The 22,012-nt window shown below is 49.3% G+C and overlaps 2 protein-coding genes across 2 annotated transcripts in view; both read left to right on the top strand.

The window, feature by feature from the left end:
- Window positions 1-2,476: 2,476 nt before the first annotated feature.
- Window positions 2,477-10,507, top strand: LOC141108733 (ras-related GTP-binding protein A; the record flags this gene model as incomplete). Its single annotated transcript, XM_073600632.1, is given in 8 exon segments — window positions 2,477-2,576; window positions 3,568-3,634; window positions 5,318-5,540; window positions 7,614-7,709; window positions 7,805-7,927; window positions 8,259-8,350; window positions 8,605-8,720; window positions 9,123-10,507. Coding segments are annotated over 8 exon segments (915 nt in total), but the record flags the coding sequence as incomplete, so codon positions are not given.
- A 7,570-nt stretch (window positions 10,508-18,077) lies between these two features.
- Window positions 18,078-22,012, top strand: part of MPP1 (MAGUK p55 scaffold protein 1) — a 47,021-nt gene continuing 43,086 nt past the window's right edge. The window contains exons 1-2 of the mRNA XM_073600639.1: window positions 18,078-18,303; window positions 18,612-18,728. Coding sequence (XP_073456740.1) covers window positions 18,229-18,303; window positions 18,612-18,728 — 192 coding nt within the window. The 5' untranslated portion in view covers window positions 18,078-18,228. The remainder of the gene's footprint in view (window positions 18,304-18,611; window positions 18,729-22,012) is intronic.

Genomic DNA, 22,012 nt, shown 5'->3' with positions numbered 1-22,012 from the left:
ACCACTTGGAGTCAACAGGCAGCAGCTTCAGCTGCCCCACAGTTTAAATGGCTGTCTCAGTGGAGGGAGATTTCTGCAGGATATTTGCCACAAGTACAGAATCGCAGTATATATAAAATATTTATTTCAGGTACTTATATAGCGCTGTCAATTTTACGCAGCGCTTTACATATTCATTGTACATTCACATCAGTAATATGCAAAGTGGTTGGAGGGAAGCTTCAGAATGGCAAAGATGGTTTTTGTTGCAAATTATGTGAGCGGACTGCAGACTGTTTAATTTTGTTTGGGGGGAGGGGAGGAGCAGACTTAAAGAAGAACTGCAGTTTGCTCACATAATTTGCAATTGGCTATTGTCTGTCCGGCTCAAATGAATGCCGAATAATTAGAGCTCTTTAAGTTTGCGGTTTCCCTGGTGACACCAGCAGTTTACCTGGAGCCCTGGGGTGTTTGTTCCTGGATCAATCAGGTCGGACCAGTGTAATATTTGCATAGTGTGCCTTTCCTATGCGCATTCCCATTATCACTCAGGATCCTCCGCAGTGGAAACTGGGAGAGGTGGTGTTGGGGGAGGGGGGGTTGTCCATCAAAGGTAGCATGCTCACAATGTGCTACGTATGCTGAGAACATGTAACATGTTGCGGCTCTACTGCCTCAACCCCCCTCCCCCGGCGGAGGTCTATAGGTGTGCCAGTTGACGCGGGGGGGCACCCGACAAGTCGCGCTCTATGCATTGCAATGGAACCGTTCTAATAGGAGCGACTCAAGTCAAGAAAAATGTTCCTGTACTACTTTTGGGGCGACTTCGCAGTGGCTTTGCGTTGACTTCTTATACAGAAGTCATTTTGCAAGTCACACCGTACGGGGGGCGGCTTGAGAGTCGGGTGACCTTTGAAGCTGCCCCCATGTGAACCAGCACTCTCACCTTGCACAGGCCATTGTCCTGTTGCTATTATCAGGGAAAACCATTCAGTGTAATGATATGCAGATGATACCAGAGCAAGTCCCTTTTTTTTTTTTTTTTTTTTTTTTTTTTTTTTTTTTTATAGGAAAGGAGGCATTTGGGGGGGGTTTAAAACAGGAGGCTGAGCCGTGGTTTTACCGCCATACGGGCTGCCCACAGGATTTCTAACTTTTCACCCTTGCAGGGTTGTACACACGTTTCGATGCTTTGGTTCGTGGCCGCTGCGTTTTTAACTCGGGCTGCGTACTTTGACGGGCGGCGAACTTTTGAGATCGATGGGGGATGCACTGCAACCGCGAGCCAAACGTTTTGGCTTGCAGTTGCGGCGCAGCCTCGCAATGTAAGATAGCCATTTAAAAAATTGGGGGGGGGGGGGGGGGGGGGTCGACAAGTGTTAGGTGGCAGCAGTGGCACCTCCTGATCACCTGCCAGTTATACTAAAGCAGGAATATGCAATTAGCGGACCTCCAGCTGTTGCAGAACTACAATTCCCATGAGGCATAGCAAGACTCTGACAGCCACAAGCATGACACCCAGGGGCAGAGGCATGATGGAACTTGTAGTTTTGCAGCAGCTGGAGGTCCGCTAATTGCATATCCCTGAACTAAAGGCAAAACTTTTTGTTTTTAGTTTTTATTTATTTTTTTTGTTTTGGAAAAGAGTGCAGAGGTATTAGAACCCCTGTCAGTTTTTATTGCTGCCTGTGCCCCCATTAAAAATATTCGCCCTCTCCTATCTGTCCTGTTTACCATTTATCACTGAAAGTAAAAGAAAAATCCCAAATTTTGGGTTGTCCCCAGAAAAGTAATTGAAGGGAAATCTCGTTCTGTTGACCTGGGGGGGGGTAAGATTGCCGCACAACGATCGCAGCGATCTACGACACGCTGGTGGCAGAAGACAGTGGGGACCGATCCAGGAAAAATGCAGCATGTTCTACATTTTATTTTTTTCCTGGAATTGCTAACACCGGTGTGAACTATACCATTGAAAACCATATAATCTACATTCTATGCGCTTTTTGATGCAGAAAAAAATAAAACCGCACTGGACTGCATGTGGTGTGAACTGGCCCTTTAAAGGAATAAGGGCGAAACGCAATCCGGGTGCGTTCCAGATGCTTTTCTGCATGCGCATTTTTTAAGTGTTTTTTATGCAGTCCAGTGCGTTTGGTTCTTTTTTTTTCTTTTTTTTGCGGCGATGGCAAACCCAGACAGTGGTTCTGACCCCACCCATCTATCCAAACCAAAATATAAGGTTTTGTCCTTTTTTAAAATCTAATTTTATATCAAATACTTGGCAGGGATTATTTTAATGAGAGCTGCAGATTTTAAAAAACGAATGTGATTTTATTTATTTTTTTTTTAAATGACCTCAAATCTTCCAAAGATTTTAGAATAGATGGAGGTTTTACCGATTTTGAGTTTACATAATTAAAAAAAAAAAAAATGCGAGATCGCGCTCTTTACAGCCCGGATCCATATATGGTGATTTATGATTCTTTTTTTTTTACAGGTGCTGTTGATGGGGAAGAGCGGATCTGGGAAGACCAGCATGAGATCCATTATCTTCGCAAATTACATCGCACGGGACACTCGTCGTCTGGGAGCCACAAGTAAGTATTTTCTTAGAAGAAACAAAAAAAAAAATAGTTTATATTGATGTAAACAAATATCAGCCACAATGTAACAGCTTGCCGATTTTTGTATAACTTCAATATATACGGCGGCAAGGTGGACCTGCTGTACCGGATCTCGTATCTAGTATGTGATTTGGCACTTCGGGGGGGGGGGGGGGGCGGGGTGCACCGCCGGCGACCCGGCTCCACTGTGACTTTACACAGCAGATTACGATCAGCGGGTGCCAGCCAATAGATTACCGCCGGCACCCAATGATCATCCGGGACGCACACAGAACATGTAAACAAGGCAGAGCTCTGTCCTGTCAGTGGGGGAAGTAATGAATTGTCTTGCCCCCCAAAAAATTCATCACATCCCTTAAAGCGGTTGTATACCGCTGGATTTTTTTTTTTTTTTCCTGCAAGGTGTAAAGTCATAATGTGCTAGTATCGCATACTAGCGCATTATGTGAAATTTTCCTTGAGATTAAGCTGTTCCAGCGCTGTGATGTCAGCGCTGCAGCCGCTTCCGGGTTCGCGGGCTCTGACTGGTCGGAGCCACGATGACGTCACTCCCGCGGGAGCCGCCGTTCACGGCACAGGGCTCGGAAGGAACGGCACGGGTGGGTGGCCGTTCTTCAGAGCGCATGCGCCAGTCATGTCACTGGCTGCATGTAACGTAAATATCTCCTGGACGGTGCATGTTTAGGCGATGTGTACACTACCTATAGGTAAGCTTTTATTATAGACTCGCCTATAGGTAAGCTTTATTAAGAAGGGATCAAGATGAGATTATCGAACGAATGATCGTCCTGTTTTATTTTGAATGCTAAACTCCATATTTAATAGGTTACCAACGCATGAAAATTTTCGTAAAACAGAATACAAATCGGAAGTGATGTGTGTTGTATTTTCGGACAAAAACTGTACGATTTTCGTTCAATCAATTAAATGGTTTTTATTTTGTTTTTTTTTTGTTTTTTTGCAGTTGACGTCGAACACTCTCATGTGCGATTCTTGGGTAACCTGGTGTTAAATCTTTGGGATTGCGGTGGGTAAGTACAGCTTTCCTAAGCAAGTACAATACCGAGTAGATGGTTTATACTCCATCCCAACGAAATATAAACCCCCCCCCATCTGTACATGTATATGTGGCAGCACAGCGGTGGGTCTTAACGTTGTGCTGCTACATACGTGAGTAGAGCCAGTTGGGAGTACTGTTTTCCATCTACAGGTTGGGGCAATGGCCAGTTGTTGGTACTCTTTCTCATCTACAGGTTGGGGGCAATGGCCAGTTGGGAGTACTGTTTCCCATCTACAGGTTGGGGGCAATGGCCAGTTTGGGGGTACTGTTTCCCATCCACCGGTTGGCACAATGGCCAGTTGTTGGTACTGTTTCCCATCTACAGGTTGGGGGGTACTGTTTCCCATCTACAGGTTAGGGGCAATGGCCAGTTGTTGGTACTGTTTTCCATCTACAGGTGGGGGCAATGGCCAATTGGGTGTACTGTTTTCCATCTACAGGTTGGGGGCAATGGCCAGTTGGGAGTACTGTTTCCCATCTACAGGTTTGGGGGCAATGGCCAGTTGTTGGTACTGTTTCCCATCTACAGGTTGGGGGCAATGGCCAGTTTGAGGGTACTGTTTCCCATCCACCGGTTGGCACAATGGCCAGTTGTTGGTACTGTTTCCCATCTACAGGTTGGGGACAATGGCCAGTTGGGAGTACTGTTTCCCATCCACCGGTTGGCACAATGGCCAGTTGTTGGTACTGTTTTCCATCTACAGGTGGGGGCAATGGCCAATTGGGGGTACTGTTTCCCATCTACAGGTTGGGGGCAATGGCCAGTTTGGGGGGTACTGTTTCCCATCCACAGGTTGGCAAAATGGCCAGTTGTTGGTACTGTTTCCCATCTACAGGTTGGGGGGTACTGTTTCCCATCTACAGGTTGGGGGGTACTGTTTCCCATCTACAGGTTGGGGGCAATGGCCAGTTGTTGGTACTGTTTTCCATCTACAGTTGGGGGCAATGGCCAGTTGTTGGTACTGTTTTCCATCTACAGGTGGGGGCAATGGCCAATTGGGGGTACTGTTTCCCATCTACAGGTTGGGGGCAATGGCCAGTTGGGGGTACTGTTTCCCATCTACAGGTTGGGGGCAATGGCCAGTTGGGGGTACTGTTTCCCATCTACAGGTTGGGGGCAATGGCCAGTTTGGGGGGGTACTGTTTCCCATCTACAGGTTGGGGGCAATGGCCAGTTGCTGGTACTGTTTCCCATCTACAGGTTGGGGGGTACTGTTTCCCATCTACAGGTTGGGGGCAATGGCCAGTTGTTGGTACTGTTTCCCATCTACAGGTTGGGGGCAATGGCCAGTTTAGGGGTACTGTTTCCCATCCACCGGTTGGCACAATGGCCAGTTGTTGGTACTGTTTTCCATCTACAGGTGGGGGCAATGGCCAGTTTGGGGGGTACTGTTTCCCATCCACAGGTTGGCAAAATGGCCAGTTGTTGGTACTGTTTTTCATCTACAGGTTGGCAAAATGGCCAGTTGGGGGTTCTGTTTCCCATCTACATGTTGGGGGCAATAGCCAGTTGGGGGGTACTGTTTTCCATCTACAACCTATTCCTTGAAAGTAATGAAAACGCTCTGCATGCTTTTTGAGGTTTGATATTTAGAAATGACCATCTGAATTATTGCGGAGCAGATGGAGTAATCTGTCTCATTGTGTCGTTCAGTCAGGACACCTTCATGGAGAATTACTTCACCAGTCAGCGGGACAACATCTTCCGCAACGTGGAAGTTCTCATCTACGTTTTTGACGTTGAGAGCCGCGAGCTGGAGAAGGACATGCATTATTATCAGTCCTGTTTAGAAGCCATCTTGCAGAACTCTCCCGATGCCAAAGTGTTTTGTCTGGTGCACAAGATGGATTTGGTGCAGGAAGATCAACGAGATCTGGTGAGTACCGAGTCAGTCTGTAGGTTCTCTTATGGGACGAGGCCAAGGTTTCAGCATGAAGTGCAGCTCCCATGAGCACTTGCTTGATGGAAATTGCAGCAGGCGGGGCTAGGTCTTTTAAAGCAGTGTTTCTCAAGTACCCCCAACGGGTCATGTTTTCAGGCTTTCCATTATTTTGCACAGTTGATTTGATCAGTTTCACTGCCTTAGTAATTATCACAGACATTTCATCTGAGGGAAATCCTGAAAACATGACCTGTTGAGGGCGACGTGAGGACTGGAGTTGAGAAACATTGAGTTAAAGGATACGTTCACCTTTCATAAAATGCTACATGTTATACACGTATTCAAGGTGTAACATGTTATAAAAGGACTGGACCCCACTCCCCATGCTTTGACAGCTAGCAGAGAAACTTCTCCCTGTGCTGGCTGTCAAAATGGGGGGTGGATGTGGAAGGTGATATTCAGGAAAAAGGGCTCAGAGCTCCCACAAGGCACGTCTGCTCCGGTGGCCATCTTGGACACGCCCCGAGTGCAGCATTGTTACCCTGTGGCAGGTGGAGCGGAAGAGTTTGGCTGACCGAATTAATAGGTATAGTGCCTTGAAAAAGTATTCATACCCCTTGAAATGTTCCACATTTTGTCATGTTGCAACCAAAAACGTAAATGTATTTTATTGGGATTTTATGTGATAGACCAACACAAAGTGGCACATAATTGTGAAGTTGAAGGAAAATGATCAACTTTTTTTTTTTTTTTTTTTTTTTTTTTTTTTTACAAACATCTGAAAAGTGTGGGGGGTACATTTGTATGGCGCCCCCCGGAGTCAATACTTTGTAGTACCCCCTTTCTCTGCAATTAAAGCTGCAAGTCTTTTTGGGGATGTCTCTACCAGCTTTGCACATCTAGAGAGGGACATTTCTGCCCATTCTTCTTTGCAAAATATCTCAAGCTCTGTCAGATTGGATGGAGAGCGTCTGTGAACAGCAATTTTCAAGTCTTGCCACAGATTCTCAATGTGATTTAGGTCTGGACTGTGGGCCATTCTAACACATGAATATGCTTTGATCTAAACCATTCCATTGTAGCTCTGGCTGGATGTTTCGGGTCGTTGTCCTGCTGGAAGGTGAACCTCCGCCTCAGTCCCAAGTCTTTTGCAGACTCTAACAGGTTTTCTTCTAAGATTGCCCTGTATTTGGCTCCATCCATCTTCCCACCAACTCTGACCAGCTTCCCTGTCCCTGCTGAAGAAAAGCATCCCCACCACATGATGCTGCCACCACCATGTTTCACGGTGGGGATGGTGTGTTCAGGGTGATGTGCAGTGTTAGTTTTCCTCCACACATAGCGTTTTTTTTTTTTTAGGCCAAAAAGTTCAATTTGGGTCTCATCTGACCAGATCACCTTCTTCCACATGTTAAAAAAATATTTTTTTCTTCCGTTTAGGCCGATTTATATTCTTCTACATATTTTTGTGTATATTGATTGGTTTGTGCAAATGTTATAGCATCTACAAAATAGGGGATAGATTTTATAGCATTTTTATTTTTTTACTAGTAATGGCGGCTATCTCCTTCTTTCTCCTTTCTTCTTTCTTCTTTCTTCTTCTCGACGGACAATTTGGACACTTTTTTGTCACATTTTTGGGACCATTGACAATTATACAGCGATCAGAGCTATAAAAATGCACCGATTACTGTATAAATGTCACTGGCAGGGAAGGGGTTAACACTAGGGGGTGATTAAGGGGTTAAGTGTGTTCCCTCAGTGTGTGTTATAACTGAAGGGGGGGTGGGACTTACTAGGGCAGGGATATGCAATTAGCGAACCTCCAGTTGTTGCAAAACTACAAGTTCCATCATGCCTTGGGGTGTCATGCTTGTGTCAGAGACTTGCTATGCCTCATGGGACTTGTAGTTCTGCAACAGCTGGATGTCCGCTAGTTGCATATCCCTGTACTAGGGGAAGAAAGATCGGTGTTCATACTTTGTATGGGGGGGAGTGTATTGCAATGTGTGTCCCCACTAGAAAGATTTACTATTAACTTCCAATTTCTTTACTTCCCCCTCCCAGATATTTAAGGAGCGAGAGGAGGATTTGAGGCGTCTCTCCAGGCCTTTGGATTGCGCGTGCTTCAGGACCTCCATTTGGGATGAAACTCTATACAAGGTACCGAGATCCTGCCATTGCTGTGTAACGCGCATAGAGGTTAGTACAGTGACAGCGGTATGAATGATTGGCTCTATCTCCTCCTCTGTTCTCAGGCCTGGTCCAGCATCGTCTATCAGCTCATTCCCAATGTGCAGCAGCTGGAATCCAATCTGCGGAACTTCGCTCAGATCATCGAGGCCGATGAAGTGCTGCTATTCGAGAGAGCGACTTTTCTGGTGAGAGATCTCTGCCTGGAATTATTAGGAATATTACTATTATACTAAATGTTTTGTAACTGAAATTCTTCTTCCTCCTTTTTTTTTTTTTCTTTTTTTTTTTTTTCTATTTCCTTTTCTTGTGTTCTTTCTTTTTTTTCTTTCTTTTTTTTTCTTTCTTTTTCCTTCATTCTCTGTCTCTCTGTGTCTCCTCCTTTCTCCTTTCTCCTTTCTCCTTTCTCCTTTCTCCTTTCTCCTTTCTCCTTTCTCCTTTCTCCTTTCTCCTTTCTCCTTTCTCCTTTCTCCTTTCTCCTTTCTCCTTTCTTTTTCTTTCCTATTTTTCCCCCTTTAGGTAATATCGCACTACCAGTGTAAGGAACAGAGGGACATTCATAGATTTGAGAAGATTAGCAACATTATAAAACAGTTCAAATTAAGCTGCAGGTAAGAAAAATCTCAAAGCTTTTTTGTTTTACTAACTCCAGGCAATGTTTATCTTCAACAAATAAGGCTCAATATACACTCACTGGCCACTTTTATTAGGTAAACCTTGCTAGTTATTTTATTTCCGGTACTTTTGTATAGCGCCATCAATTTACGCAACGCTTTACATCTACATTACATTACAATACAGTAAAGTTTGTTGCACCTTTTTTATTTATTTATTTTTTTTTTTCCTCCTTTCTTTTTGTTTACAGTAAACTGGCGGCCTCTTTCCAGAGCATGGAAGTCCGGAATTCCAACTTTGCTGCTTTCATAGATATCTTCACATCCAACACCTATGTCATGGTTGTAATGTCCGACCCCTCAATTCGTAAGTTTTTGTTTTTTTTGTTTGTTGTTTTTTGTTTTCTGTTTTTTGTTTTTTGTTGTTTGTTTGTTGTTTTTTGTTTTTTGTTTGTTGTTGTTTGTTGTTTGTTGTGTTTTTTTTTTTTTTTTTTTTTTATTCTATCAAGCATAGTTGTTGTGCGGGGGGGGGTTTATGTGTGTGTGTGTGTGTGTGTGTGTGTGTGTGTGTGTGTGTATATAGAGAGAGAGAGATGCATACTATCTGTCTCTGTGTCTCTCTCTCTATAGATATATAATACACACTATCTCTCTATACAGAGAGATGGTATGTATGTGGATAGATAGTGTGTGTGTGTGTATGTGTATATATATTTATATTATAAAATATATATATTTATAAAATTCTCACACCTATTTACTTTTACAGCTTCAGCTGCTACTTTAATAAATATACGAAATGCAAGGAAACACTTTGAGAAGCTGGAACGCGTGGATGGTCCTAAACACAGCCTGCTGATGCGTTGAGGTTTTACGCCGAGGTCACTAATTCCAGGACAGTTTCGTTATGGGGGATACCCAACCTCAGCCCCCCATTTACAGTATAATTTTGTTTTTAAGAACACAAGTGAACTGCAGTGCACACGACTCCTAGTGCCCCCTGTGTACTTGTGTGCTGCCCCATCTGTATTCTACCCCCCAACCCCCCCCCCCCCCCCTCCCCCTCATTGTCCTGACTTCCATGTATGCAATTGCTGCTGACTGGGGAATCCAGCGGCGTGCTAGTGACCTGACCACCATGAAAGCAGTTTGAAGCCTCGTGTTGCATACATGTAGGTCAGTACTTAAAGCTGAACTCCAGGCAGATTTGACACATTCCTGCAGCTAGGTTTTCATTAATAAAGATGCACCGGTTGTAAATATTTTGGCTTGGAGTCAACCTCTTGCAGTCCCTTGCAGAGGGAGGTGCAGGATCGGGATCCAGTCATGCTGATAGAAGGAGACGGCAGGGTGAGCAGAGGTATCATGTCTATTATGATCTGCTGTTCTTTCACTGTCCAGCCAGGCGACTTGTGGTGGAGAGAAGACACTGCTGTATTCCTTCTGCTGTCTATAACAGGTGCTGTCCTCTACCTGGCTGCTAATCCTTGACATGGATGGACGAAAATACAAATCCTTTTGGCGGGTAAAGCAGCTCCTGCCTATGTTTGCCTGGAGTTCAGCTTTACAAGCCCCCCTCCCTGAAGACGGATGGGGCTGTACTTGATTACACAGGTCATTGGGCGTGTTTTTTTTTTTTTTTTTTTTTTACTTTTTCAGATTAGCGAGTTCCTGATCTTTAATCACCCAGGACATGCTACTTTCGCATCACATCTGAGAGTCATTGCGCTGCAAGTTAACCCTCGGCTTGCACCGAGCTTGTCTTCTGTTGGAAGATTGACGTGTTGCCTTGTGTTCAGATTTCCTACCTTGACCGGACCATCATCCACATCCTTTATTATTTTTTGTTTGGTTTTGTTTTTTTATAGGGTAGTCCTCTCTTCTCTTCTTCTCTTCTCTTCTCTTCTCTTCTCTTCTCTTCTCTTCTCTTCTCTTCTCTCTCGTTATGTGAATTCTTTGTAGATTTAAACATGAAAATGACGATTTGACCTTTTAAACTACTTCCAATTTTGTCCCTTTAATGTTTATACATTGCATTTGGTCCTTCTTCTTAGTTGGGATAAAATTGAAATTTTTTGATGCTAAAAGTAGACTGTACTATTATAAAAACACTTGCGTTTTATGCTTCAGAATAAAATATTTATGCTTGTTAAAGGTGTCTGAATTTTTTTTATTTTTAACCAGTTCCTGAGCATGCTATAGCCCAGTGTTTCTCAACTCCAATCCTCAAGGCGCACCAACAGGTCATGTTTTCAGGATTTCCCTCAGATGAAACGGCTGTGGTAATTACTAAGGCAGTGAAACTGATCAAATCACCTGTGCAAAATAGTGGAAATCCTGAAAACATGACCTGTTGGTGCGCCTTGAGGATTGGAGTTGAGAAACACTGCTATAGCCGAATGACAGCTACAGCGCAGTCGCACATTGACATGTGTCGTATGTCCTCCTATGATCATTCTTGCGGCGCGCTCTGTGATTGCCGTGTCCTGAGGATACAGCTGATCAAAGAATGGGGGTAAAGAGCCAATCGTGGCTGCTATTTACTACGTGATCAGCTGTGTCCAATCACAGCTGATTACAATATAAACACAAGCCGGCAGCCTGGTGCCCCGTTGGTCTTAAAGTGGTATCAGTGCAACCCTACAAATGATAAAGTTTGGTATACAAATACACGAGAAGTTCAAATTTAAACACTCGGGCTTTGAAGGGGCTGCTAGTCCTGAACCCACCACTGTTCGTGGTGGGTATCCCATAGTCTGTATACGCTATAACTTTTGCGCAAACCAAACAGCAGTCCTGCTATAAGTCCGCTGATCTCCGCCTTTACTAGTAAAAAATACATTAATAAATAAAAATCTCAGTTTGTAGACGCTATAACTTTTGCGCAAACCAATTCAATATTCACTTATTGGGTTTTTTTTTTTTTTTTTTTGTGACCGGTGAAAACCATGTGAGAACAAGTCGCACCGAACGTCGGAAACAAAGTAGTGCAAAAACCTTTTGTGGAGTCGCTGCGAACCATTGAAATACATGGGTTTTGACTTGTCATGTGTCACGTCACACAACAAATTGCAGTGGTGAAAACAGAGCCTTAAGCTGGGTATGCAGTAGTAGATTTTCGAACAAATAATTATAGATTCTATAATTAAAGATTCTCGGTACTTTCAACGACTTCACGAATGTCCATTTAAAAATCGTTCATTTTTCATTTGCTTTTAATATTAAAATGTTAAGCTTAATGGACTTTGCCAAACGAAAACCACATCCACTCTTTTAGAAATATTTGTTCGTTCAAAAACCAAATAAATTTCTGTCGTCCTGGCTAAAAACCAACATCGATTTGACCCCCACAACCAATTAGTAGATCGAATGTTCTTAAAAAAACGAAACATTTCAAATTATAATCTCGTAGTGCATAGCCAGCTAGTGTTTACACTTACTTGTTTAAAGAGGGGGGGGGGTTGAGCTGTATTTTTACAGCCCCCTCCCCCACCTTAAGATGCAAAGGTAAGACAGATGGCATTTGTACTTTGTCATGGAGTGTCTTTAAAGTCACCGGGGTGGTGCTGCGGACTCTTGGGGTTAAAAGAGGCTGAGAAGCCCTCCTCACCACTTGTCAAATGTCCCTTTTTTTTTTTTTTTTTTTTTTTTTTGTAAAGTGATCCACCATGGATCACTCTTCACAGGGAAACGCCAATGTAAATGAGCTCTTTGTGTAACTTACCAAAATACCCCCCCAGCCCTTTGTATAGATAACGTCATTGTGGGTTCCATTACTCTGCTGATTGAATTGGAATTCTCACACTTCCCCCACTTCCTACAGCTGTATGCTGAGTGCTGTGGTCACATGACCTGGCCGGGGAACTTGCCACTTCAGCAGGAAATTCGATTTTTGGCAAACATCTGTAATGCTACATTGGGCAGAAAACTTGCCTAGCAGGAAGTCACTTTAGAATGTTTGGCCGGTGTTAAAAAAAAATAAATAAATAAATTAAAAAAAAGAGAGAGAGATAGAGAGAGAGAGAGATATATATATATATATATATATATATATATATATATATTTTACACACAGTATCTCACAAAAGTGAGTACACTACTCACATTTTTGTAAATATTTTACAAAATGAAGAAATGACACTTGTCTACAATGTAAAGTAGTGAGTGTACAGCTTGTATAACAGTGTAAATTTGCTGTCCCCTCAAAATAACTCAACACACAGCCATTAATGTCTAAACTGCTGGCAACAAAAGCAAAAATGTCCAAATTGGGCCCAATTAGCCATTTTCCCTCCCTGGTGTCATGTGACTCGTTAGTGTTACAAGGTCTCAGGTGTGAATGGGGAGCAGGTGTGTTAAATTTGGTGTTATCGCTCTCACTCTCTCATACTGGTCACTGGAAGTTCAACATGGCACCTCATGGCAAAGAACTCTCTGAGGATCTGAAAAAAAGATGGCCTAGGCTATAAGAAGATTGCCAAGACCCTGAAACTGAGCTGCAGCATGGTGGCCAAGACCATACAGCGGTATAACAGGACAGGTTCCACTCAGAACAGGCCTCGCCATGGTCCACCAAAGAAGTTGAGGTCACGTGCTCAGCGTCATATCCAGAGGTTGTCTTTGGGAAATAGACGTATGAGTGCTGCCAGCATTGCTGCAGAGGTTGAAGGGGTGGGGGGGGTCAGCCTGTCAGTGCTCAGACCATACGCCGCACACTGCATCAAATTGGTTTGCATGGCTGTCATCCCAGAAGGAAGTCTCTTCTAAAGATGATGCACAAGAAAGTCCACAAACAGTTTGCTGAAGACAAGCAGACTAAGGACATGGATTACTGGAACCATGTCCTGTGGTCTGATGAGACCGAGATAAACTTATTTAGTTCAGATGGTGACAAGCGTGTGTGGGGGCAACCAGGTGAGGAGGACAAAGACAAGTGTGTCTTGTCCAGTCAAGCATGGTGTTGGGAGTGTCATGGTCTGGGGCTGCGTGAGTGCTGCCGGAACTGGGGAGCTCAAGATCATTGAGGGAACCATGAATGCCAACATGTACTGTGACATACTGAAGCAGAGCATGATCCCCTCCCTTCAGAGACTGGGCCGCAGGGCAGTATTCCAACATAACGACCCCAAACAGCTCCCAGACCACCACTGCCTTGCTATAGAAGCTGAGGGTAAAGGTGATGGACTGGCCAAGCATGTCTCCAGACCTAAACCCTATTGATCATCTGTGGGACATCCTCAAATGGAAGGTGGAGGAGCGCAAGGTCTCTAACATCCACCAGCTCTGTGATGTCATCATGGAGGAGTGGAAGAGGACTCCAGTGACAACCTGTGAAGCTCTGGTGAACTCCATGCCCAAGAGGGTTAAGGCAGTGCTGGAAAATAATGGTGGCCACACAAAATATTGACACTTTGGGCCCCAATTTGGACATTTTCACTTAGGGGTGTACTCACTTTTGTTGCCAGCGGTTTAGACATTAATGGCTGTGTGTTGAGCTATTTTGAGGGGACAGCAAATTTACACTGTTATACAAGCTGTACACTCACTACTTTACATTGTAGACAAGTGTCATTTCTTCAGTGTTGTCACATGAAAAGATAGAAGAAAAGATTTACAAAGATGTGAGGGGTGTACTTACTTTTGTGAGATACTGTATATGTATATATAGCTTCAGATTAAACCAGAAAAGCCTGCACAGGTACGGGTTATATCAATTCCCTAAATCAATATTAAACCAAAACGCAATTGATTGCAGTGTATTACAGCTCACTGTTTCTTAGATTTGATGGCTGCATTAGTTTTCTTTATAAGGTCTGTCTTTCTTTCATTTTCACCTGTTGATCCGGCCAGTAAGTCTATTGATTTTCAAAAGAACAAGCTCCCATGAAGATATAGCAGCTGACAGCTAGAGCAGGGGTCTCCAAACTTTCGAAACAAAGGGCTTGTTTACTGTCCTTCAGACTTTAATGGGGCCGGACTATGGCCAATGGGAGTATAAAATGTCCCAGTGTCTGTGGGAGTAAACAATCCACCATCATTGGTGTCGGTGGGAGGAATAGTGCCCCATCACTGGTGTCACTGGGAGGAATAGTGCCCCATTATCGGTATCAGTGGGAGGCAGTGGTGGCCCGTCCATAGGTGGCACAGGGGCACCGCTCCCCCCACCCCCCCCCCCCCCCCCCCAAGCTATTCACAAAAGTGGCCCTATAAGTGTGTACTGCGGGCCGGACACACAGCTGTCTATGGGAAGCGTGACGTCTTTGATTGCGGCTTCATTGGCTTTCTTTGGGGAGTCCTTGGGGCGCAATGCAATGCGATCCGAACACTTCCCAATTCTAGAATAATTCTGTCTGTGGGGTTTGATTGGCGCAGCCCCTGGGAAGCGGGCAGTGCCTTCCGCAGTGTCACTTCTGGTTTCCCCCTGGCACTGGATAGAACGAAAGGCCTGAGCGGCGCCTCCTCTACAAATCTCGGCTGGACCAGTAAGCACCGGCGGTGATTGAATCACTTGCGCCTGTGATATGGGATGGGAAGGTGTGGTGGGTTTGCCCGCAGTGGACTTCAAACTGGGCACTCACTGCTGAAAACAACTGCTGGCTGCTGCTAGACACAGGAAGGGAAGAGCGGTTGCTTGGGCTTAGTTCATAGACATGTCTGACACTCTGACTGTGATAGCTGGTGGTGGACTTCAGACCGGGAACCAGGAGCGGCCAATCACATTGTCCCTGACTGACACCTAGTCCCTGTGTGTTGCTGCATCACTGAGAACCCCATATAATGGGCACAGCGGGTGTCCAGACCCGGGAACTCAGCACAGGGATGGTGGGAACCCCTCATAATTGCACAGCGGGTGTCCAGACCCGGGAACTCAGCACAGGGATGGCGGGAACCCCTCATAATGGGCACAGCGGGTGTCCAGACCCGGGAACTCAGCACAGGGATGGCGGGAACCCCTCAGAATGGGCACAGCAGGTGTACAGACCCGGGAACTCAGCACAGGGATGGTGGGAACCCCTTATAATGGGCACAGTGGGTGTACAGACCCGGGAACTCAGCACAGGGATGGTGGGAACCCCTTATATTGGGCACAGCAGGTGTACAGACCCGGGAATTCAGCACAGGGATGGTGGGAACCCCTCAGAATGGGCACAGCGGGTGTCCGGACCTGGGAACTTAGCACAGGGATGGTGGGAACCCCTCATAATAGGCATAGGGGGTGTACAGACCCGGGAACTCAGCACAGAGATGGTGGGAACCCCTCATAATGTGCACAGCGGGTATACAGACCCCAGAACTCAGCACAGGGATGGTGGGAGCCCCTCATAATGGGCACAGCGGGTGTCCAGACCCGGGAACTCAGCACAGGGATGGCGGGAACCCCTCAGAATGGGCACAGCAGGTGTACAGACCCGGGAACTCAGCACAGGGATGGTGGGAACCCCTTATAATGGGCACAGCGGGTGTACAGACCCAGGAACTCAGCACAGGGATGGTGGGAGCCCCTTATAATGGGCACAGCGGGTGTACAGACCCGGGAACTCAGCACAGGGATGGTGGGAACCCCTTATATTGGGCACAGTGGGTGTACAGACCCGGGAACTCAGCACAGGGATGGTGGGAACCCCTCAGAATGGGCACAGCGGGTGTACAGACCCGGGAACTCAGCACAGGGATGGCGGGAACCCCTCATAATGGGCACAGCGGGTGTACAGACCCGGGAACTCAGCACAGGGATGGTGGGAACCCCTTATAATGGGCACAGCGGGTGTACAGACCCGGGAACTCAGCACAGGGATGGTGGGAACCCCTTATATTGGGCACAGTGGGTGTACAGACCCGGGAACTCAGCACAGGGATGGTGGGAACCCCTCAGAATGGGCACAGCGGGTGTCCGGACCTGGGAACTTAGCACAGGGATGGTGGGAACCCCTCATAATAGGCATAGGGGGTGTACAGACCCGGGAACTCAGCACAGAGATGGTGGGAACCCCTCATAATGGCACAGCGGGTATACAGACCCCAGAACTCAGCACAGAGATGGTGGGAACCCCTCATAATGGCACAGCGGGTGTACAGACCCGGGAACTCAGCACAGGGATGGTGGGAACCCCTCATAATGGGCACAGCGGGTGTACAGACCCCAGAACTCAGCACAGAGATGGTGGGAACCCCTCATAATGGCACAGCGGGTGTCCAGACCCGGGAACTCAGCACAGGGATGGTGGAAACCCCTCATAATGGGCACACCGGGTGTACAGACCTGGGAACTCAGCACAGGGATGGTGGGAACTCCTCATAATGGGCACAGCAGGTGTACAGACCTGGGAACTCAGCACAGGGATGGTGGGAACCCCTCATAATGGCACAGCGGGTGTCCAGACCCGGGAACTCAGCACAGGGATGGTGGCAACCCCTCATAATGGGCACACCGGGTGTACAGACCTGGGAACTCAGCACAGGGATGGTGGGAACCCCTCATAATGGCACAGCGGGTGTACAGACCCGGGAACTCAGCACAGGGATGGTGGGAACCCCTCATAATGGGCACACCGGGTGTACAGACCTGGGAACTCAGCACAGGGATGGTGGGAACCCCTCATAATGGCACAGCGGGTGTACAGACCCGGGAACTCAGCACAGGGATGGTGGCAACCCCTCAAAATGGGCACAGCGGGTGTACAGACCCGGGAACTCAGCACAGGGATGGTGGGAACCCCTCATAATGGGCACAGCGGGTGTCCAGACCCGGGAACTCAGCACAGGGATGGTGGAAACCCCTCATAATGGGCACACCGGGTGTACAGACCTGGGAACTCAGCACAGGGATGGTGGGAACTCCTCATAATGGGCACAGCGGGTGTACAGACCTGGGAACTCAGCACAGGGATGGTGGCAACCCCTCAAAATGGGCACAGCGGGTGTACAGACCCGGGAACTCAGCACAGGGAAGGTGGGAACCCCTCATAATGGCACAGCGGGTGTCCAGACCCGGGAACTCAGCACAGGGATGGTGGAAACCCCTCATAATGGGCACACCGGGTGTACAGACCTGGGAACTCAGCACAGGGATGGTGGGAACTCCTCATAATGGGCACAGCGGGTGTACAGACCTGGGAACTCAGCACAGGGATGGTGGGAACTCCTCATAATGGGCACAGCGGGTGTACAGACCTGGGAACTCAGCACAGGGATGGTGGGAGCCCCTCATAATGGTACCTTTATTATATATTGATCACAGATCTCTATGGACACCTTTATTATATATTGATCACAGATCTCTATGGAGACATTTATTATATATTGATCACAGATCTCTATGGAGACATTTATTATACATTGATCACAGATCTCTATGGAGACATTTATTATATATTGATCACAGATCTCTATGGAGACATTTATTATACATTGATCACAGATCTCTATGGAGACATTTATTATATATTGATCACAGATCTCTATGGACACCTTTATTATATATTGATCACAGATCTCTATGGACACCTTTATTATATATTGATCACAGATCTCTATGGAGACCTTTATTTCTCTATGACAGGTTGTAAACAAGTGTCCCCTCAGAGCCATGACAGCCCTTAGCCCCGCCCCCTTCCCCCCCCATGGCTCGGTCACATGACACGGACAGAATAACGTAGCGGGTCCTCTCCGGATCACGTGACCTCTATCAGCGGCGGTCATGTGACCCGGGAGCACGCCCCCCCCCCCCCTCAGTCCGTCCAGTGTGTTGTCTCCTCTCCGCAGTGACCGGCCTGTGAGGAGGTGATAGCCGGTCGGTGGGTCCTCCCCTGTGTGGGGGGCGGGGAGGAGGTTCTCCTGACTCAGCTCATTGTGTGTCAGGAGATCGGAGGACAGACATGACGGTGAAGTTTGAGCGCGCTCTGTCCGATCTCTACCTGGAGACATTACTGCAGAGCAAGCCGCCTCCTCCGGTGAGAGAGAGGGGAGAGGGTGGAGGTCTATGGGGGAGGGGTGTACCGGGGGTGAAGGTCTGTGGGGGAGGGGTGTTCCGGGGGAGGGGTGTATCGGGGTGAAGGTCTTTGGGGGAGGGGTGTATCGGGGTGAAGGTCTTTGGGGGAGGGGTGTAGCGGGGTGAAGGTCTGTGGGGGAGGGGTGTAGCGGGGTGAAGGTCTGTGGGGGAGGGGTGTACCGGGGTGAAGGTCTGTGGGGGAGGGGTGTACCGGGTGTATAGCCTCCTCTCTGTGTATATCTGACCTCCTCCATGTCTTCCTCTCCTCAGCCTCTGTCGCCCTCCTCCGGGGCTCTTGCCGAGGAATGTCTCCCCACCAATGGATGTCCGGAGGAGAGGAGGAAGGCCAGACTGGTCCAGTTCCAGAGGAACACCGAGGAGCCCATGGTGAGTGAACAGGGGGGCACCATGGATGGTGTGGAGGGGTATGAAGGGTGGAGGGGGCACCATGGAGGATGTGAGGGGTCTGAAGGGTGGAGGGGGCATCACGGAGGATGTGAGGGGTCTGGAGGGTGGAGGAGCACCATGGAGGATGTGGGGGGTCTGAAGGGTGGAGGGGCACCATGGAGGATGTGAGGGGTCTGAAGGGTGGAGGGGGCACCATGGAGGATGTGGGGGGTCTGAAGGGTGGAGGGGGCACCATGGAGGATGTGAGGGGTCTGAAGGGTGGAGGGGGCATCACGGAGGATGTTAGGGGTCTGGAGGGTGGAGGAGCACCATGGAGGATGTGAGGGGTCTGAAGGGTGGAGGGGGCACCATGGAGGATGTGAGGGGTCTGAAGGGTGGAGGGGGCACCATGGAGGATGTGGGGGTTCTGAAGGGTGGAGGAGGCACCATGGAGGATGTGGGGGGTCTGAAGGGTGGAGGGGGCACCATGGAGGATGTGGGGGTCTGAAGGGTGGAGGGGGCACCATGGAGGATGTGAGGGGTCTCGAAGGGTGGAGGGGGCACCATGGAGGATGTGGAGGAGCACCAAGGAGGATGTGAGGGATCTGAAGGGTGGAGGGGGCACCATGGAGGATGTAAGGGGTCTGAAGGGTGGAGGGGGCACCATGGAGGATGTGAGGGGTCTGAAGGGTGGAGGGGGCACCATGGAGGATGTGAGGGGTCTGAAGGGTGGAGGGGGCACCATGGAGGATGTGAGGGGTGGAGGGGGCACCATGGAGGATGTGAGGGGTCTGAAGGGTGGAGGGGGCACCATGGAGGATGTGAGGGGTGGAGGGGGCACCATGGAGGATGTGAGGGGTGGAGGGGGCACCATGGAGGATTTGAGGGGTCTGAAGGGTGGAGGGGGCACCATGGAGGATTTGAGGGGTCTGAAGGGTGGAGGGGGCACCATGGAGGATTTGAGGGGTCTGAAGGGTGGAGGGGGCACCATGGAGGATGTGAGGGGTCTGAAGGGTGGAGGGGGCATCACGGAGGATGTGAGGGGTCTGGAGGGTGGAGGAGCACCATGGAGGATGTGAGGGGTCTGAAGGGTGGAGGGGGCACCATGGAGGATGTGAGGGGTCTGAAGGGTGGAGGGGGCACCAAGGAGGATGTGGGGGGTCTGAAGGGTGGAGGAGGCACCATGGAGGATGTGGGGGGTCTGAAGGGTGGAGGGGGCACCATGGAGGATGTGGGGGTCTGAAGGGTGGAGGGGGCACCATGGAGGATGTGAGGGGTCTCGAAGGGTGGAGGGGGCACCATGGAGGATGTGGAGGAGCACCAAGGAGGATGTGAGGGATCTGAAGGGTGGAGGGGGCACCATGGAGGATGTAAGGGGTCTGAAGGGTGGAGGGGGCACCATGGAGGATGTGAGGGGTCTGAAGGGTGGAGGGGGCACCATGGAGGATGTGAGGGGTCTGAAGGGTGGAGGGGCACCATGGAGGATGTGAGGGGTCTGAAGGGTGGAGGGGGCACCATGGAGGATGTGAGGGGTGGAGGGGGCACCATGGAGGATGTGAGGGGTCTGAAGGGTGGAGGGGGCACCATGGAGGATGTGAGGGGTGGAGGGGGCACCATGGAGGATGTGAGGGGTCTGAGGGGTGGAGGGGGCACCATGGAGGATTTGAGGGGTCTGAAGGGTGGAGGGGGCACCATGGAGGATTTGAGGGGTCTGAAGGGTGGAGGGGGCACCATGGAGGATTTGAGGGGTCTAAAGGGTGGAGGGGGCACCATGGAGGATGTGAGGGGTCTGAAGGGTGGAGGGGGCACCATGGAGGATGTGAGGGGTCTGAAGGTTGGAGGGGGCACCATGGAGGATGTGAGGGGTCTGAAGGGTGGAGGGGGCACCATGGAGGATGTGAGGGGTCTGAAGGGTGGAGGGGGCACCATGGAGGATGTGAGGGGTCTGAAGGGTGGAGGGGGCACCATTTAGGATGTGAGGGGTCTGAAGGGTGGAGGGGGCACCATTTAGGATGTGAGGGGTCTGAAGGGTGGATGGGGCACCATGGAGGATGTGAGGGGTCTGAAGGGTAAAGGAGCACCATGGAGGGGTCTGAAGGGTGGAGGATGTGGTGGGTGGAGGAGCCCCATGGAGGATATGAGAGGTCTGGAGGGTTGAGGAGCACCATGGAGGATGTGAGGGGTCTGAAGGGTGGAGGGGGCACCATGGAGGATGTGAGGGGTGGAGGGGGCACCATGGAGGATGTGAGGGGTGGAGGGGGCACCATGGAGGATTTGAGGGGTCTGAAGGGTGGAGGGGGCACCATGGAGGATTTGAGGGGTCTGAAGGGTGGAGGGGGCACCATGAAGGATTTGAGGGGTCTGAAGGGTGGAGGGGGCACCATGGAGGATGTGAGGGGTCTGAAGGGTGGAGGGGGCATCACGGAGGATGTGAGGGGTCTGGAGGGTGGAGGAGCACCATGGAGGATGTGAGGGGTCTGAAGGGTGGAGGGGGCACCATGGAGGATGTGAGGGGTCTGAAGGGTGGAGGGGGCACCATGGAGGATGTGAGGGGTCTGAAGGGTGGAGGGGGCACCAAGGAGGATGTGGGGGGTCTGAAGGGTGGAGGAGGCACCATGGAGGATGTGGGGGGTCTGAAGGGTGGAGGGGGCACCATGGAGGATGTGGGGGTCTGAAGGGTGGAGGGGGCACCATGGAGGATGTGAGGGGTCTCGAAGGGTGGAGGGGGCACCATGGAGGATGTGGAGGAGCACCAAGGAGGATGTGAGGGATCTGAAGGGTGGAGGGGGCACCATGGAGGATGTAAGGGGTCTGAAGGGTGGAGGGGGCACCATTTAGGATGTGAGGGGTCTGAAGGGTGGATGGGGCACCATGGAGGATGTGAGGGGTCTGAAGGGTAAAGGAGCACCATGGAGGGGTCTGAAGGGTGGAGGATGTGGTGGGTGGAGGAGCCCCATGGAGGATATGAGAGGTCTGGAGGGTTGAGGAGCACCATGGAGGATGTGGGGGGTCTGGAGGGTTGGGGGGCACCATGGAGGATGTGAGGGGCCTGAAGGGTGGAGGGGCACCATGGAGAATGTGGGGCGTCTGAAGGGGGCACCATGGAGGATGTGAGGGGTCTGAAGGGTGGAGGGAGCACCATGGAGGATGTGAGGGGTCTGAAGGGTGGAGGGGGCACCATGGAGGATGTGAGGGGTCTGAAGGGTGGAGGGGGCACCATGGAGGATGTGAGGGGACTGAAGGGTGGAGGGAGCACCATGGAGGATGTGAGGGGACTGAAGGGT

This window comes from Aquarana catesbeiana, linkage group LG09, assembly GCF_042186555.1.
Source record: "Aquarana catesbeiana isolate 2022-GZ linkage group LG09, ASM4218655v1, whole genome shotgun sequence".
Taxonomy (NCBI): domain Eukaryota; kingdom Metazoa; phylum Chordata; class Amphibia; order Anura; family Ranidae; genus Aquarana; species Aquarana catesbeiana.
This window is presented reverse-complemented; position numbering and strand designations above follow the sequence as displayed.